This window comes from Onychostoma macrolepis, chromosome 10 (genome assembly GCF_012432095.1).
Source record: "Onychostoma macrolepis isolate SWU-2019 chromosome 10, ASM1243209v1, whole genome shotgun sequence".
Lineage (NCBI taxonomy): Eukaryota > Metazoa > Chordata > Actinopteri > Cypriniformes > Cyprinidae > Onychostoma > Onychostoma macrolepis.
The window spans coordinates 16139054-16157756 of NC_081164.1; the positions used below are offsets into that span (position 1 = coordinate 16139054).

The following is an 18703-nucleotide window of genomic DNA, read 5'->3' on the forward strand; positions in this document are numbered from 1 at the left end:
AGGAATAGGCATATATAATTTCACTGTAATTCCCTTGCCCTGATTCTGGAGCCCGACCACCATGATGTCATTTTTTGCTGTCTAGCCAAGAACAGCTGAGTCATAGATGCTGTATTATTTTTATTTTTGTGCAGGACTGCAGTGCATCCCAGTTCATAAAACCTGACTTGCTCGTCCAGGCTTAATAATAATACCTCATTTTAATGGAATTAGATCAAACCACCTCAGAATGTTCTTCCATGGTAGTAATTCAACCTTAAATGTTTCCACTAGGTTTGGATCCATTGAAGACTCTCCATATTGAAAGTAGAGTTGGGGCTCACCTTTCTTCCTGGCCTGGGCGATGACATCAGCGGCACTCTTACTCATCACTTTGGTGATGTAAAGAGGGCAGTTGGTCTGATTGGCCACCGTTACAGAGCGGTTCACTGCCTCTGCCTCCACCTAAATGATCAATAAAGCCAAGTCAGCACACGTTTTCTTGGGAAAATGTGGGAAAATGGATAACTTTTGCCAGAATTCCCTGCCATTCACCTCCTCTGGACGACTGAGGACATGTCCCTCTGGTCCAGTGATACCCAACTCCAAAATCCTGTGCTGCTCCTGTTGAAAGAAAGACAGAAAATGAGTGGGATGGGATGATAAGAGTAGCATGAGATCGCTGAATCTTTCAGTAATGATGTCATAGTCTCAATATATACTGTACATATTAAAAATGTCTTCATCACAAAGAGTTTGCTTATCTTGATCATGATAAATACACAAAACCGTGAGCCAAAAGTCATCTGCAATTAATTATATCAGCCTCACGTAGGAATATGTGCTATGGTTTTGCTTGCCAGTATAAAGTCTGAGCGTTCGTTGCGGAGCATATGTTTTGATTTAACATCTCCAAACAGTTTATTGTTGATAGTAACTCTGAGTAATGGAGCTCAGTGCTGGACGGTGAAGCCTGTCTGAAGATCTCACCTCGGCTATGATGTCTCCGTTCTCAGCATGGACCTGAGCGATGGCCCCGAGGTCCCGGATGACACTGAACACTTCGTAGATCTGCACATAAACACAACTGCAGTCACTCAAACGCTGACACTCAGAAAGGAATGGCAAATATGACAAACCATGCTTAAAACAGATGTGACAGTCACCGGCACACTATTCAAGTCATCATATGTTTATAAATTACCAAGGCACTCTGTTTAGATCTCTTAACTTTTCTTGTTCTTGTTTTTTGGCACAATTGTCATTAGCAATAACTACATAAACACCCAACCCCCAAAAAACCTGGTACCGTGCCACCTAAAGTGGTACCACGGTAATGTGATGGTAACAGATGGCAGAATTTTTTGTCATTTTAAAAAACATTTTGACTGCCAAATGTTCCATGTTTGACCGATATGAATTAAGTTATTATCTGGGGAAAATCATGGTATTTTTTTTTAGGTACACTGGAGTACAATACTGGAATATACTTCCAAAAATACAGCTCTTTCAATATGGTAAATATAAAACCATGGTACTACTATGGTAGTTTTTGTTGTCAGGTTTTCCAAAAAATCCAAATTAAATGTCTAAATGAATGGCCAAATGAATGGCTAAATGAATGAATGAATGAATGAATCCACTGTAACTCAAAACCATTGAAAGACCAAAGTATTTGTGTCAGTTTAAAAATAAATAAATGAATAAATACATACATACATGTTTTTTTTTTTTTTTTGTAAATGCAAAGCCAGGATTCCTTTTCAGAAAATAAATTCCACATTAAATTGCAAACTCATAAATAAAATAAAAATTTATAAAATGAATAAATAAATAAAAGAAAGAAAGAATTAATGAGTTGATGAATGAATGTACTTAAAAATACCATGGTGCATGTCTAAAACCATGGTAATACCATGATATGCATAGGCAGGCAAAGTCGCATTAAACTGCAAAATAAAATAAAAAATACATAGGTAACACTTTATTTTATGGTGTCCTTGTAACATGTTACATGGACTTACTATTATAATAACAATTAATTATGCACAATGCAAGTAACCCTAAGCCAAACCCTAATTCTAACCCTAACCAGTACATGTAGTTAATTAATATTACTCAGTGTTTAAATGTATAATTACACTGTAACAAGGACACCTTAAAATAAAGTGTAACCAAAAAATATATAAAATAAATATATAAAATGTAAATATTTATAAAATATATTTATTTGTATTTAAATATATAGAATAATATATAAAGATATCAAATATATTTTAGGACCATTCAAATATTTTGCATTATTGTTCCAAAGAACAGGCTTAATTTTCATCATTTTTATTTTTCTCTTTTGATTTTGTGGTTAAATATGACCTGGGTGACAGGTTTTGACAGGTTTCATGAGACTAATCGTAAGATACATGTAAGTAGGTAGAATGCATGGAGGAAGACATACCTGGGAATCAGTGAGCTGGAAAACATCTTTGTAAGCCAGGTAGACGAGGAAAGAGTTAACGCCTGCACACAAAGCCGGGGGATGAAATTACAGAGGGCAATGAAGGAGTCCGTGAGACATTAGTGAAACAGCGCAGCAGCAGAATTCCTGAGCGATGCAGTATTCACCAGCTCTGCTGGGCTTGTACAGCAGATACAGATGTTGACAGTGGTTTACCGTGATCTTTGACGAGCGCCTCCATCTCCTCTTGAACACCCTTGTGCCATTCGGTGATGTCCACGTGAAGAGAATAGTCACAGCACGCTTTGCCGTCCGCCCATTCCCGCCACTGATTGAAGGCCGACATCAGACTCGTCCCGGGTTCAGGAACCACATGATCAACTGTTTTCACACGCACACACACACACACACACACACACACACAGTGGTTAGACAGATTTTAAAGAGCTCCTACGGATTAATAAGTACATCAAATCAGTTAATAATGCTGCTCTGAAATGAGGACAATGGAGATGTTAAAAGTCTTGTGTTATTTTAAGCACACTGTCTCCATCCTGTCTGCACTGCTGTCAGACACTGTTGATGACGGCTGCATCATAAACAAAACAATACTGCTTTCATAACACTAGGTAAGGTAGCATAGTTCGTGAAAAGCTGCTCTAATCATAGCTTAAAGGAATAGTTCACCTAAAAATGAAAATTGGTAACCAATCAGTTGCTGGTAGCCATTGACATCCATATTATGCAGGGCCCTAGAAATCTGTTTTTTTTTTTCTTTCCCAAATTCCGTTTTTTTTTCTCCCAAATTTTTTATTTTTTTTCATTTTTTATTTTTTAGACTCCATTTTAATGGTTAAATTCAATTTTATTTATCAAAAAGCATGTCTAATTAATGGAAATCATAAAACTTACAATATTAAACAGCAATTTATTAAAAGTTTAAGAAAAAAATATTTTTAAGGCCCTATGAAATATATATATAATTTTTTTCTTCTTCTCAAATTCAGTTTATTTTATACCAAATTCTGCTTTCTATTAATTTTCTGGATTCCATTTTAATGGCTTCATTAAATATTAATTGAAAGCATCTCTAATCAACTGATTTTGTTTATTTATTTTTTAAATAATAATTATTTTTCCCAGAAATACTGTGTTGTGTACTTAGATTTTTCTACTAAATAAATTCTGGTAAATATTCCTTTAAAAATAATGTTTTAATAATAGTTTTATTAGTAGTAGTGGTACATTACATTTACGAGGTAAATGATATGTCATTTAGCAGACGCTTTTATCCAAACATTACATTATGAAATCATAGGGCCCTAATTATGGAATAAAATACCATCGAAATCAATGGCTACTAGCAAACTGTTTGGTTACCAGCATTCTTCAAAATATATTTTTTTGTGTGTTCAGAAAGAAACTCATATAAGTTTGGAACAAAATGAGGGTGAGTAAATGATGACAGAATTTAAATTTTTGGATGAACTATCCCTTTAACTGTGTTAAGACCACAAGCAAATAGGAGAAATTGTGAGTGGTGCTTGATATGGTATTGCTAAATGGTTGCTATGGAATTGCCATTGTCACTGGAGTGTTGCTAGGTGGTTGATATGGCATTTTGGGTGGTTGCTAGGGCATTGCTTACTGGCCCAAATCTCTATAATATTCTGGTTCCTAAATACGAGCGGTTGCTGAGTGTTTTGAGTAGTTTAAGCATTACTATGCATTTGTTCAGGTGTTGTGGGTAGTTGCCAGGGTGTTACTAGGGCATTGTTGGTTGTTTCCAGGTGGTTGCTATGGTATTGTGGGAAGTTGCCTTGGTGTAGCTGCTATGTGACATTGTGGGTGGTTGCCAGGGTGTTGCTAAGTAGTTGCTACAGTGTTGTGGGTGGTTGCAAGATTACTGATAGGTGGTTACTATGGTGGTGTAGGTGGTTGCTATGTTATTGTTGGTGGCTGGTCATTAGACATTTGTTGTGTTGTAGGTAGATGCAATGGCATTCGTTAGGTGGCTACTATGGCACTGTGAGTGGTTTCTAGGGCATGGTTTTTTGGTTCCTCTATATTAGTGGTTGCTAAGTGTTTTTAATATCATTTAAGCATTACTATGCACTTTGTCGGGTGTTGTGGGCAATGTTCCCTCTAATTTTATTTCTTGCTGAGCAAAACTTTTCTCTATTGGGTGGACATTTCGGCCACCTGAGCAAAAACATTATTTATACCCTGTACAGCGCACACACAAAAAAGTGTGTAACTTTTAACTTTAATCTGCTATTTACATTTGATTTGACCCTTGATATAACTAAATGATGTACATTTTAGGTTACCTGAGAAAACTTTTTGTACAGTATAATACACTGCCGTTCAAAAGTTTTTTAAAAGAAGTTTATATGCTTATCAAGGCTGTATCTATTTGATAAAAAATACTGAATATTATTTCACAAAATAATATTGTGAAATATTATTGCAATTTAAAATAAAAGTTTTCTAATTTAATATATTTAAAATATAAATGTATTCCTGTGAAGCAAAGCTGAATTTTCAGCAGCATTACTCCTGTCTTCAGTGTCACATGATCCTTTAGAAACCATTCTAATATGCTGATTTATAATCAGTGTTGTAAACAGTTGTAAACAATTGTTTCCTGTAAACAGTTCTAACTCTATAGCGACATTAGCTCTATAATGGTTTGCCTGAGCATTGTAATTTTTTCACTTTTACTAGAATTCAATCAAATGGCTTTCCCAACTAATTTTTGCGTGTGCGCGGCACATTATTTCTTCTGCGCGGCCGTGGTGGAAGAAGTGCATGTCTGTGCGCACGCAGATTAGAGGGAACATTGGTTGTGGGTAGTTGCCAGGGTGATGTTAGGTGGTTTCTATGGCATAGCTGGCAGTTGCTAGGTGGTTGCCGTGGTGTTGCTGCTATGTGGCATTGTGGGTGGTTGCCAGGGCATTGCTAAGTGGTTGCTATTATGATTGGTTTCAAGAGTGTTGCTATAGAATTGAAGGTGGTTGCCAGGGTATTGCTGGTTGTTGTAGTTGGAGACTAGGTATCCGTGGGAGGTAGCTAGAGCATTGCTGGGGTGTTGCTATGGCATGTGGGTGGGTGGTTGCTAGGGTGTCACTATCGTATTGAGGGTGGTTGCTAGAACATTGCTTGGTGGTTGCTATAGCACTATTAGTGACTTCCAGGGCATTACTAGATTGTTGATATGGTGTTGTGGGTGGTTGATCAGGCATTGCTGTGTACTAAGGGTGTTACTAGGAGATCATTAGATGGTTGCTATATGTTGTAGGTCACTGCAATAGCATTTGGTAGGTGGTTTCTATGGAATTTTTGGGGTTGATATGGCATTGTGGGTGGTTTCTAGGGCATTGTTTACTGGCATATGATTCTTTGAAGTCTATGAATTTCTGGTCCACAGATATTAGCAGTTTCTAAGCTGTTCTGAGTATGGTTTAAAGCTGCAGTCCGTAACTTTTGATGCTCTAGCGGTTAATAAACAGAACTGTGCGCGTCTTGCGATGAACATTGTAGCCGGAGCTACTTCTCTCTGTTTATGTCTATGACGAATCAGCACAGTAAATAGTCCAAATATAAAACCACAGTCTGAAATAGTCCAAATATAAAACTTATTATAGGTGTAACATAGTGATTCAGGATAAGCCAAAAACACAGTTTGGAAAATGGATTCATGATGTACTCGCTTATTATAATAATTTTGTAAATTAAAAAAGTTACGGACTGCAGCTTTAACAAAATACTATGTGTTTGCCCAGGTGTTATGCTCAGTTGCCAGGGTATTGCTAGTGGTTGCTATGGTGTTGTGGGTGGTTGCCAGGGCTTTACTAAGTGGTTGCTATGGTGTTGTGGCTGGTTGCTAGAGCATCACTGGAGTGTTGCTAGGGCATTGTTGGTGGTTGCTAGGGTGTTGCTATGGTATTGTACAGGACACAAACTAGTCCTGGCTCAGTTTCTTCTGTAAACTTATCCAATTAAGCACAGTTGGACACATACTGATCATGGTGGTTCCTCCAGCTAGCGCAGCTCGGGTGCCTTGATAGAAGTCATCGGCAGCAGTCATGCCCCTGTCAGGCATCTGGAAGCGCGTGTGCACATCAATGCCACCCGGCATCACCATACGGCCATGAGCATCGATGGTTTTCACCCCGCCGGGCACTATCAGATTCTCCCCAATCTGCCTGTGAGTGAGATATGAAAAAGCAATATGAGTCATACAATCTGAGCAATCTTAATTTAATTTCAAGGGCTATTTCATTATTTCTTCATGTGTTATATGATATAAGGGCATATTATGCACACATTAACCTTATAACCTCAGACTACTAAAGGAACAGTTCATCTAATATATTTTACACTCACTTGATCAGGCCATCTTCGATATAGATGTCGGCACAGAATGACTGATCATCGTTCACAATCTTCGCCCCTTTAATCAAGAGACGGTCACTCTGCAACAACAGATAAAAGTCACTTTAGTATCCTATTGCAGTACAAGTGCAAATTGTCTGTTCACCTTGGGACATTAAATATAGACTAAACGTAAATATAGACTCAATTGAAATACAAATTTATCCAGGAGCCACTAAATCAGAGCATATAAAGCAGCAGTATAGCGTCACCCACATTCTTTATAAACGGCATAAGTGAATTCTGTGGTCTTTACAATTATAAACACATGTTCACCATGGAACATTTATCTGTCACTGCACTACAATGTGCTCAGCTGAACCTGGAAGACAATGATTCACCCTTACAATTTGATCTGATTGCTATTTCTAGTATAATGTGCACTTTATTAGTGAAGGGGATTTTGTTACATCTCAGTTACTCAAATCTTTCAAAGCTGTTCATCAAAGTTATTCATACTGATTCATTCACTGATTCATTCTGAGTAATATACTGTAAATAAATCAATAAATCCACATCTCTCTTGTCTCTCATGCTTTGCTCAAACTTTCGCCATGGCGTTAGAACTGTTACAGCATTGTCGCTTACGAAAACACAATGGTGGCGCTGTGGGTGGAAACGTGCAGATTAAGAAACGGTAATATTATAATAAGATCCCCTTTCTATGTCACAGGAGGAGCGAAATCGGAGCAGCTAATTTTTTTCACAAGTGTGCAGAGAAATGATTACCAAAAAAATATTATAATAAATTCTGTTTTTTTTCACATTTTATAGGTTGGTAGATGCACCAGGGACCCAATTATAGCACTTAAACACGGAAAAAGTCAGATTTTCATGACGTCACCTTTAACAAATATACTAAGGTTTATTAAATAATTGTGTAATAATTATATCCTTGTTGTGAACAAGACTGACTCGCATGCTGAACTGAACAAACTACATGTGTATACTCATTTTCAATGTATTAATTGTTTAATTCATTCAAAAACAAGACATCCCAGTTCATTCTCAAGTCTTGTTCTGATTAAAAACACTGACTCATTCTGTGAAGGGGATGTACTTGTTCAATAGGTCCTACCAATGAAATGCTCCTTTACAACCCCTACCCCAATTGTACTGGTTTGCACTACAGTAAGTCATTGAAGGCAGGAAAGCAATCACATTTCAGTGAATGAAAAATATGAGACAGTACAAAGAAGTGAACAAGAATTAATTGTTACTTATTTACTTGTGTACTTATTTACTAAATATATGTAATAGTTTTATTGTAAATAAATGTTTATTGATTTCTTTACAAAATAAAATATATTTTATTCTATTATTTTTTTATATATTTGCTTTACGTATTTATTTATTATTACTACAAAAAGTAATATATACACACACACACACACACACACACACACATATATATATATATATATATATATATATATATATATATACAGTCATGGCCAAAAGTATCGACACCCTTGGTAAATATGATCAAAGAAGGCTGTGAAAATTAATCTGCATTGTTAATCCTTTTGATCTTTTATTTAAAAATTCACAAAAATCTAACCTTTCATTGGATGATAAGAATTTAAAATGGAGGGAAATATCACTATGAAATAAATGTTTTTCTCTAATACACATTGGCCACAATTAACAGCACCCTTTTATTCAATACTTTTTGAAACCTCCATTTGCCAGTTTAACAGCTCTAAATTTTCTCCTATAATGCCTGACAAGAGATCAGAGACCATTCCTTCATCCAGAATCACTCCAGACCCTTTAGATTTCCAGCTCCATGTGGGTGCTTCTTCTCTTCAGTTCACCCCACTCATGGCCATAGCAGAAGCTTGGTTTTGTGCTCAGTGACCCATTTTTGTGCTGTTTTTGAGGTTTGTGTTTGGATTATTGTACGGTTGGAAGATCCAAACATGTCCCATTATAAGATTTCTAACAGAGTCAGTCACTTATTGATTTTTTATCTGTTGGTATTTGATAGAATCCATGATGCCATGCGTCTAAACAAGATGTCCAGGACCTCCAGCAGAAATATAGGCCCACAATATCAAAAATACAGCAGTATATTTCATTGTACACATGGGGTACTTTTTATCCCTGTGTTCACCAAACCCATCTTGAGTGTTTGCTGCTAAAAAGCTCATTTTTTAGTTTCATCTGACCATAGAAACCAGTCCCATTTGAAGTTCCAGTCGTGTTTGATAACTGCATATGCTGGAGTTTTTTTTTTGGATGAGCTAGGATAATTTTTCTTGAAACCCTCCCAAACAACATGTGATGATGTAGGTGCTGTTTGACAATTTTTTTTAAGGTTTTCTGACCCTGAGACTCAACTATTTTCTGCAATTCTTCAGCTGTGGTCCTTGGAGACTCTCCTTCTCACCGTGCATTAGGATGATATAGACACACGTCCTCTTCCAGGCAGTTTCATAACATTTTATGTTGATTGGAAATTCTTAATTATTGCCCTGATGGTGGAAATGGGAATTTTCACTGCTCTAGCTCTTTTCTTAAAGCCACTTCACTAATTTGTGAAGCTCAATTATCTTTTATCAGAAATATATTCTTTGGTTTTTGTCATTGTGATGGATAATTAAGGGAATCTGGGCTTTGTTTTCCCTCCTATTTATATTTCTGTGAAACAGGAAGCCATGGCTGGATAATTTCATGTTCATAATCACCCTGGAGTGCTCAAAATTGTGAATATGAATGGGACTATACTTCAGAGATATTTTACTCATAAGAATTTCTAGGGGTGCCAATAATTGTGTCCAACGTGTATTTGAGAAAAACATTTATTTCATAATGATATTTCCCCCCATTTTAAATTCTTATTATCAAATGAAAGGTTAGATTTTTTAAATAAGAGATCAAAAGGATTAACAATGAAGATTCATTTTCACAGCCTTCTTTGATCATATTTACCAAGGGCCGATATTTTTGGCCATGACTGTATATATATATATATATATATATATATATATATATATACACACACACACACAGACACACAGACACAAATACTTGCTACATGTAGGCCTACTGCATTAGTCATTGCTGTTTTGTTGGTTTTGATTGCTTGCTTCTATTGTCCTCATGTGTAAATCGCTTTCGATAAACGTCTGCTAAATAGCTAAATGTAAATAAATAAATATTTCCATTAATATTGAATATATATTGAATATATATATATTGAAGCAAATAAACAATTTTTTACACTAATCTACTTATTTTTTTACAGTAGGTTTGGTGCTGAAAAACCTAGAAACTGCAAACAAGAATGTAACAGACTATTATACTTAAGTTATTAATAAGCAATTATGTAACAATGCCAGTAAGTGATTAATATGAAAATAAGTGAATTTAACTGATATTTTCCTTTATTTGCTTTATTGCTACAGAAAAATTATCACTATTTATAAAACTTTCACCTTTCTGTAGTAATTAAATAAATAATTGGCAAACAATCTATCATCTTTATATAGAATAAATAAACTGGCTCATTCAGTGAAGATTCAACCAGTTTAATAGGTTCAACCAATAAAATGCTTCTTCACAACATGGGCCCAAATGCTATTGATTTGTGCTATATTCAGGCTTTGGAGGCAGGAAATCAGTCTCATGCTTCAACGAATGAAAAATAGAAAGAATTGTTATTTTAAATCAAAAACACTCATTGGGTTATCTTAATGTCAAAACATGTCCTAAATGTTTCCTGAATTAGCTGTGTGCTTTATACATTTTCCAAGCAATAAGTGAATTAGATGAAAATAGTATCTTTTTATCTTTCCCTACAGCATCATGCAGTATGAAGGGTAAAGTTGGCTAGACATGCCGGTACAGACCCTGCCGCCACCCAGGAATCTCTTTACATTCAGGGCCCCAGAAGAACGGCCATTTTTCTGAAAGGGGAGCGGTGGAACAATTCCTGTCACAAGGCCCCTTTGCACCGCACGGGGACAAAGGCGGCTCTGTCTGCGTTTCTGCCTCTTTGCGTGCTTGTTGGCAACCCAGCAACATGAGGCCCTGGGTGGCTTCCCAAGCCCTGCCCTGATTCACTTAGCGATGAAAGCAAATACTCCAGTGACCTGACATCTCCTACTACACATCCCACAACAAGAAAAACAACACTACTGGTCCCAAATACTTCATTTGCTCTCATATACCTTTACTCAATTTAATTTATAGAAAAAACCAACACCATCTTCCACAGAAGATGAATGCCTTTTACTTTTTTCACATCCAGATCTTTGCCGAGCGGCTTCTGGGACCGTGCGAATGGCTTTGGCGATCAGCCACACTCAACAGCTGCTTCATAACATGCATTACATAACCCAGACAATCACTGCCATCCATTTCCTCCGTCTCCCTGCACAAACCGACCAATCAGAGCCATCGATGTTAAGGCATTATGACATCATCAGAAAGGTTGCAATGTTAATTAGAGGAAATGTGGACTCAATGAACTGAACTGGTGCTTGTTTTGGACCTTTTCCAGAGACAAAGTGCTGGATACTTAGTGCATGAGAACACTGACAGGAAGTCTTCAGGTCAGCATGTTTATTTTACTGCATGCTGTAAATGATAATGGAAGTTTAAACAGACAGTTCAGTGTCCATGAACATCAAACCATAAAGGATGTCACATTTGTGATCTGAAGCAAATTTGCGCTTAATAATAATCCATGTTGACTGACTTCCAGTCTTTGGGTTTAACCGCTCGCAATTCCATCCCTCGGTCGTTTAGAAACGGATTTAGTTGAGCCGGATTCTAGCTGCCAGGTCGATCCGTTTATGATCCTCTTAAAGGAAAACTGAAAGTGTGGCTTGACTGTTTGCATGCTTGGTGCCTTTTTCCCCTCTCAGGCGCAAACGTAGCCGTTATGAATGGAAATCCTGTATGTTGCAAGAAAACACGCTCCTGGCAGACTGCTTGATACAAGTCAGAGAAGAGATTGGGCTTTGCGGTGGGGGTGAACGTGAGGCACAACAGCAGGTCAGCTGTGCATTCTGGGACAGATCACTGGGTTGCACTGGAGCTGCTGCGGTTGCCATGGAAACCAGTCAACTGGGCTAAGGAGGGTTTTTTTTTTAATCACAGTTTTAATTACATTCGAAAACTACAAAAACATGCAAAAGTAAGATTATGTCGTTTTATTTTTAATAAATATTTAATTCCTTAAACATTTTTGTTTAAGAATTTACGTGTTTGCTTTTTTTATATACATTTCTTATACATGCTTATCTATACATTACTTTTTACTTTAAATTATTTATTAAATAAAGATAATATTTTATTTTAATTGTATTTACTTATTTAATTTACTAATGTAATTTACCACAAACAAATACAAATGTTTAAAATAAAACTTTGATCTTTCTATAGTGATATAATTAAATAATTATAATTATATAATAAATATAAGTAAATAATTAATTGAGTAAGACATAAATATATAATAAATATAACTATCATCTTTTAAGCAAATAAATTAATAAATACTGTAAATAATTACTTAAATATTAATTTATTTACTTAACACAAATAATAGTTTATCTTAAATATGTATTCATTCATTTAATAAAAAGGATATTTTATTTTAATAAATATGTCCTTTACTAAAGCAATTTAAGTACCACAGAAAGATGGTAAATATTTAAAATAAACGTTTCTCCTTCCTATAGTAAATAAATTATCAATTACTTGAGTAATTAATAAATGAGTACTAAATTAATATATAATAAATAATAAATTAATAAATATTGTAAATACATACATATTATATACACATACTTACATATTATTCACAAATATGTTCACAAAATAAAACTAATTGTTTTATTTTAATGAATAAATATGAATTACTAAAATGATAATTGCAATAAATGTTTATGTAAACATTTGCTTGGCTTACATAATTATTTATTAAATTACTACAGAAAAAATATTAATATTTAAAATAAATTTGAATATTTCTGTAGTAATAAAAAATTTAGTAAACTGAACATAAATAAATAAATCAAATTCCCATTTTATAAATATTTATGTAAACATTTGCTCTATGTAAGTGATTATTTAGTTACTATAGAAAATTATAAATGTTTAAAAATAAAATTGTAAGTTCTGTAGTAATTAAATAATTGAGTAAAGGGAAATGAATAAACAAATATTAAAATAAATATTATAAGATACATAAATATTAAAACTATCATCTTTGTTTAGTAAATAAATAAATATCAAAACAAACGTTGAATATAAATATTAAATAAATAAATACCAAAATATCATTTGTTTACTCATTTTCAATTTATTTATTTATTTACTCATGAATATATTTATTTTGATCTTTTACAGTAGGTCTGATACAGAAAGCAGAACTAATAAGTGATGACATACCAATGCCAGTCAGTGATTAACATGAAAACAAGTGAATTTGACTATACAGTCAAAGAATGTATGAACATAAAAATTCTTCTCTGATATCTGACCTCATAACTACAGCTGAAAGTTACCAGGCAGGTGGAGAATTAAAGCTAACATTCATCTTTAACGAGGCTCAAGAAGGTGTCACCCTCCTCCGCCTGTCTGCGCAGCTGACCAATGCAGCTGGTCCACCCCGACCCACCCATTAACCATCCCAGCCACCCTCCAGCCGACCAGCCATGCTGCCATATGCTTGTGTGTCAACTATGTGTGCATCCAAACCACGCCTGGGTCTATTTATGCAGGAGAAAAAGTCACAGGAAATACAGATCTAAGATGGACAGTCCATCGTTTGCACAGCCAATTGCTCTTAAATATCCGCTCTACGAACAATTCACCCAATTGTGCTGAAGCTTTCAGGAGGACAATATTTATGCATGAGGTCTTTGGGTCACAGTGCGCTTGGGAGGTCCGCATGAATTCCACTACAGTACAAGGGGTGATGACTGACGGGGCCAAGCTGTGACTACAGTTAGAACAGACGCAACAAGTTAAAATCGACCGAGCGACCTCTGCATTATTTGATGTCAATCGACAGATCCGTTTGGAAGTGTGTCAAATTCCATTCCCATTACTTTCCCAAATGTTGATGTGCCATAGACGCAACACTAAAAGATAGTCACTGTAACAGGGGTGTGGCACACACAGCTTTAGGCAACTCTGCAAGCATTTCTCTCAGACTGCTCGTTCTTCTTGCTTATTTTTCCATGTTTCCATTTGAATGTATTCTTAGCTGCACATTTCGGTCTTTTTCTGCATGCGATCCTGCACGTGCTACTCTCCGACTGGCTTATCTCCAACCTCTTAGATCTTACTAAGAGCTGGATGCGGTTTCCTTAACATGCTGGATGGAAACCACAACCCACCTACTTCTCATTCAACATAGCTTAGGGAATCTAAAAGGGTGTCCTAAAGCTCTCCCCCAAACCTCAGCCCAAAGAGCTTCCTTTGAAAAGAAACAAAGGCACACCCGCCACCAGCCGAGCCGAGTGGGAGCTCCATTCGACTGTCTCCCGAACAGCTATTTCCAGCATGTTATACTCTAAAACAGATCAAATTAGGTGCATTGTGATGTCATGTGGACATGTTATAATCAGTTGGGTGGGGAAGCATGATAACGTCTATTCTATTGTAACAACTATTTCAATACAAGGCTTGAGCAAATGCAAAAATATATAGAATTGTGGGCCATGCAGCGATTATAAATCAAACCCACTGCCTTGAGGAAGGAAATTTGCTCATTTTCCCCCTGGTTTGCCATGCGTTTTTCCATTATCCTGTACCGCTCCCTCAAACACGTTGTGTTCGCCTCAGTCACAATTGGTCAGACAGTTGGTCTCTCATAACTGCTTGTTTTAATGCAATTATCAAATACACTTTGGAATGTTATGGTTTACTCGCTACACATTGTCACGCTTAACGCGAGCAACGCGTCTCGAGCAGAACGCGGCAAAAACAGCTTCATTAATTATATAGGGAGCGTTCCGGTTTTGTAGCGTCGCGGTTGTAGATGGGGTGTGAATCTCACAAGAGTCCTAGAACGCAATGCCGTGCTGCAGTATTGCCTCAAGACATAAATTCAACACATTGACAGCTTAATTTCGCTAAAACATCACAAGTTTACCGGCTCCAAGCACCTGAGCAACGTAATGTAATGTAGCTAGGCGTAGCAGGGGATCAGCGAGCGTTCGTGCAAATCAAACACATTTATTCTCACAAGATTTTCATGATTTCTAAACATGCTTTAGGCTTAGTAAATATTTAAAGAAGATATTCCATAACTCACGGTTATGCGGGGAATATTCTTCTTGCCCTGATAGCCAGACATCTTCTTTATGCTCTATTCCCTTTGATGAACCGTTATCACTGTGATAATGGATGCAACGATCTGTTTGGGAGGGGAAATGGCTTGGTTTAGGACAGTTTTTGTAGTCCTTTAGGAATTAAGAGGCGAACGGAAGAGCTAAAGCGCAAGAAATGTAAAGGACAAAGGACCTGTGCCCAATATCTCCTCTCCACTGATGCACCAAGTCCACCCAGACTGTCTGAGACAAAACGAGAGATTTTCATAGCGGAAAGCAGCGCGCATGCGCACAACCCCGCCCTGGATATCCAGCAGCTCCTCCTCTGAGTCCACAGAGGGTGACCAATGTTTCAGACAATGGGTTTAATGGCACAAGGATCAGTGTTTGCATGATCTGATCGAAATGACGGCAAACAAAAAGTGTGCAATGAACAATAAACGTAATTTGTATGCAAACGATTATGGAGATTAATAAAAGTGTCAATGACATGGCACTTTTTTTTCTGGACTAATTAATTAAAAAAAAAAACATAAAATGTGATTCACAGAGATTAAATATATATATATACATATATATATATATATATATATATATATATATATGAAAAATTAAAAGGCAGATATATCTTAGGAAATGTAGTTGTAAAGCATGTATTATTTGTGATATATTCTTATGTATATTCGTTATATTATTCATTGTGCATAATATATGTATAAATTAGGTTTAAAACAAACTAAATAATCGTGGCACACAGTCAAGAAGAAAATAATAATAAAATAAATTAATAAGATGGATAAAATAAAATCTCAAATTTTATGCAAAGGCTTGTTTTATTCAAATAAACCCTAAGAAACCCTCTTGATATTCATGATGCAAGCATTTTTGTCAAATCATTTTTACTTTGAATATTATATTTGAAAATAAATGGTTCGATACTTTGTGTGCACAGTAATCAAATAAATATGACTTAAATGTGAATTTAAATCTTCATATATAACTATAAACATCTTATAAACATCATACTTAGATTTTCATATTGATTAACAAAACAATTTATGTTTGCAAGTTTTAGTTCTAGCAATTCAGAACAGTATGTAATACCACAAATAATGCCTTCTTAAAGTTAATCTTTTGCCCCAAATCTTAGTTTATATAATATGCAAACACTATAGCTCAATATCCGGGTCCCTCTGGCTGCTTTGGGCTCAGTGCAGTAGATCTAAACATGCTATTGATCTCTGCAGTCATTAAGGCCTATCAGTGAAGAAAAAAAGCATAAGAGTGGCTTTAAATCACACTTGTCAAACATAGAGCAATTGCCTGTTTGGTATGGTTGACAGAGCGTTTTCTTGACTGTAGTATCATGTTACCATGTGTAAAAGCATTGTCATATCAACTGACTGACGACATTCAGTGAAAAGGCTATATCATTTTCTCTTCTTGCATGAAAAAGGAGGTTAATTTTCTGTATATAATTCTGAGTGGAGGTGATTCTGAGTCTTATGAGCTTTTTAACAGGTCCCGAGTTATTGCTCTTAAAGCCCTATTGGGGCGTACTTCAATCACAGCTCAGCATCACTGTCACTGTAGCTATGGTTACCGCATCCAGATACCAAGGCCCACACATACAGCCGCTGGAATTATTGGGCTCTTAGGAACAACTGGACTGTAAAAATAAAAATAAAAAATCTTATTGCATGTTTTAATCATCATTATTTTGGTTTGTACACTTTCTTTTGAAAAAATGATCTGTTGCTAGAAGGGCTTATTTTATTTCTAAATAAATTAGTTCTAAACTTTCACATATAAAGAAGTTTTATGTATCATTTACCCTTTTTTTCTGTGAGAACAGCAAATATTCAAGCCTTAAAATAATTCATGATTTTATTCAACTGCAACAACAAATATTGCACAGTCAGCTGGTTATTATTACAAAATAAACCCAGACAGGGTGATCAGATTTTGTATCATCCTGAAGGGACATATTTTATGACAATGATCACCTCACTGTACATTATCTCACATATTTCTACATACAGTACTCAATAAATAGACAGTGAGTCGAAATTATTCTGTCATATGAGAATAAAGAGAGTGCAGAGTGATACGACTATGAAACTAGCAGTTTAGATTGATTGCTGGGTAAAAAGTCAAATATAAAGTTTAGAGGTTATTATACATACATGTTTGACAACAACATTGCGACTGACCAATCAGAATCAAGCATTCTGCAAATTATTAGCTGTATAATATGGACTGCAAATTAGTACAACAAAAAAATAAACAAACATTTTTTTTTTACAATATGCTACAATATGGAAATATTAGTATTATTATTTTTATTTTTTTTGGAAAATCAAAGCATTTAAACACAACAATAAAGGTTTTTTGTCTGGTTGATTGTTATCATAAGCAAGGGAGGCTGCATCTGAATGAAGATGGATTTATGCAATAGTGTTAATGTTTCCACCCACATGACAATGCACAATCCCTGCAGCTCTTACCTCGTCGTTTAGGTTCTGCAGAATCTCTTTTCCGGTACTTCTCCTGATCTCCACCTTTCGTGGTTTGGAGATATCCTTCTGCCTCTCGATCACTCGACCTTTCCCTGAGGACAGCGAGTCAAAGTCCAGTGTCTTGTTCTCCGCCGAACCCTCCACTGGGCAGAACATGCCACAGAATTTCTGGCGTGGCTGGTTGGGGCTGGAGCTTCCCATGTTCTGGAAGAACGCAGGCACATCTCCGGCAGCAGACATTTCTCTCAGTGAATACTGTCAGATGGATGCAAAGGCACGCAAACCTCCGGCTAGAAAGCTCTGTGGACACTAAATGTTAGTTTTCCTATTGGGAGGTGAGAAACAACATTACATGTGAGGCGAGGAGGTTCCTATACTTGTCAGAGAAATCTTAAAGGAATACTAATGAAATGTAAACATAATTAACAGCATACATAAGAATCCCCAAAGAAGGGATTTCTCTTTATTTAAATGAAGTGAAATAATAAAAACAATCCATCAGCATTACTTCAGGATTTTTGACTCCATGAGTCGCCAAAACAATACATTTTATCATCCACACCATTCAGCCCTGCATATTAATATGCAATTGATCGCAAAACCCATTAGAAAAGATGCCTACTCATGTTGAACAATCTGTTGAACAATACAAAAACACGAAGAATGAATGCAAATAAATGAGGACCGTGCAAATTATGTTGTTAGTAAACGAAACACATCAGGATTTGATAGTATTATATCTACTGAAGCCATGACAAACATTCAGAGAAAATCCAGAGATGTTACCGTACATAAGACGTGAGACCGACGGAGGATGAGGTGACGCTCTGCTGGAGAGATGAGAGGAGAAACAGCGGAAGTGATGCGGGAATTTGAGGGTTAAAGATGTAATGTGTCCATATCTGAGGGCTTTTTCCCCGGATGACTTGTCACTTAATGCCTATTGTGAGATACCTTTGCTAGCGTTCGCTCTGTATGTTTGGTGCTCACGCGGTGGATGTGGTAAACAAAGAGAAATG

The 18703-nt window shown here is 36.0% G+C and overlaps 1 protein-coding gene across 7 annotated transcripts in view; it reads right to left on the bottom strand.

Moving 5' to 3' along the window:
• Positions 1 to 18703, bottom strand: part of dpysl2b (dihydropyrimidinase like 2b) — a 32876-nt gene that overhangs the window by 12150 nt on the left and 2023 nt on the right. For 2 of the 7 annotated variants that reach the window (XM_058788426.1, XM_058788424.1), the window contains 9 exons: positions 18476 to 18514; positions 17673 to 17984; positions 6824 to 6912; positions 6458 to 6642; positions 2651 to 2815; positions 2435 to 2496; positions 970 to 1050; positions 535 to 603; positions 324 to 444 (listed from right to left, as the gene is read on the bottom strand). In XM_058788426.1, coding sequence (XP_058644409.1) covers positions 324 to 444; positions 535 to 603; positions 970 to 1050; positions 2435 to 2496; positions 2651 to 2815; positions 6458 to 6642; positions 6824 to 6912; positions 17673 to 17924 — 1024 coding nt within the window. In that variant the 5' untranslated portion in view covers positions 17925 to 17984; positions 18476 to 18514. Of the gene's footprint in view, positions 1 to 323; positions 445 to 534; positions 604 to 969; positions 1051 to 2434; positions 2497 to 2650; positions 2816 to 6457; positions 6643 to 6823; positions 6913 to 15149; positions 15455 to 17672; positions 18515 to 18703 lie in introns of those variants that run through there. The other 5 variants (XM_058788423.1, XM_058788429.1, XM_058788428.1 and 2 more) reach the window with 5 other exon arrangements.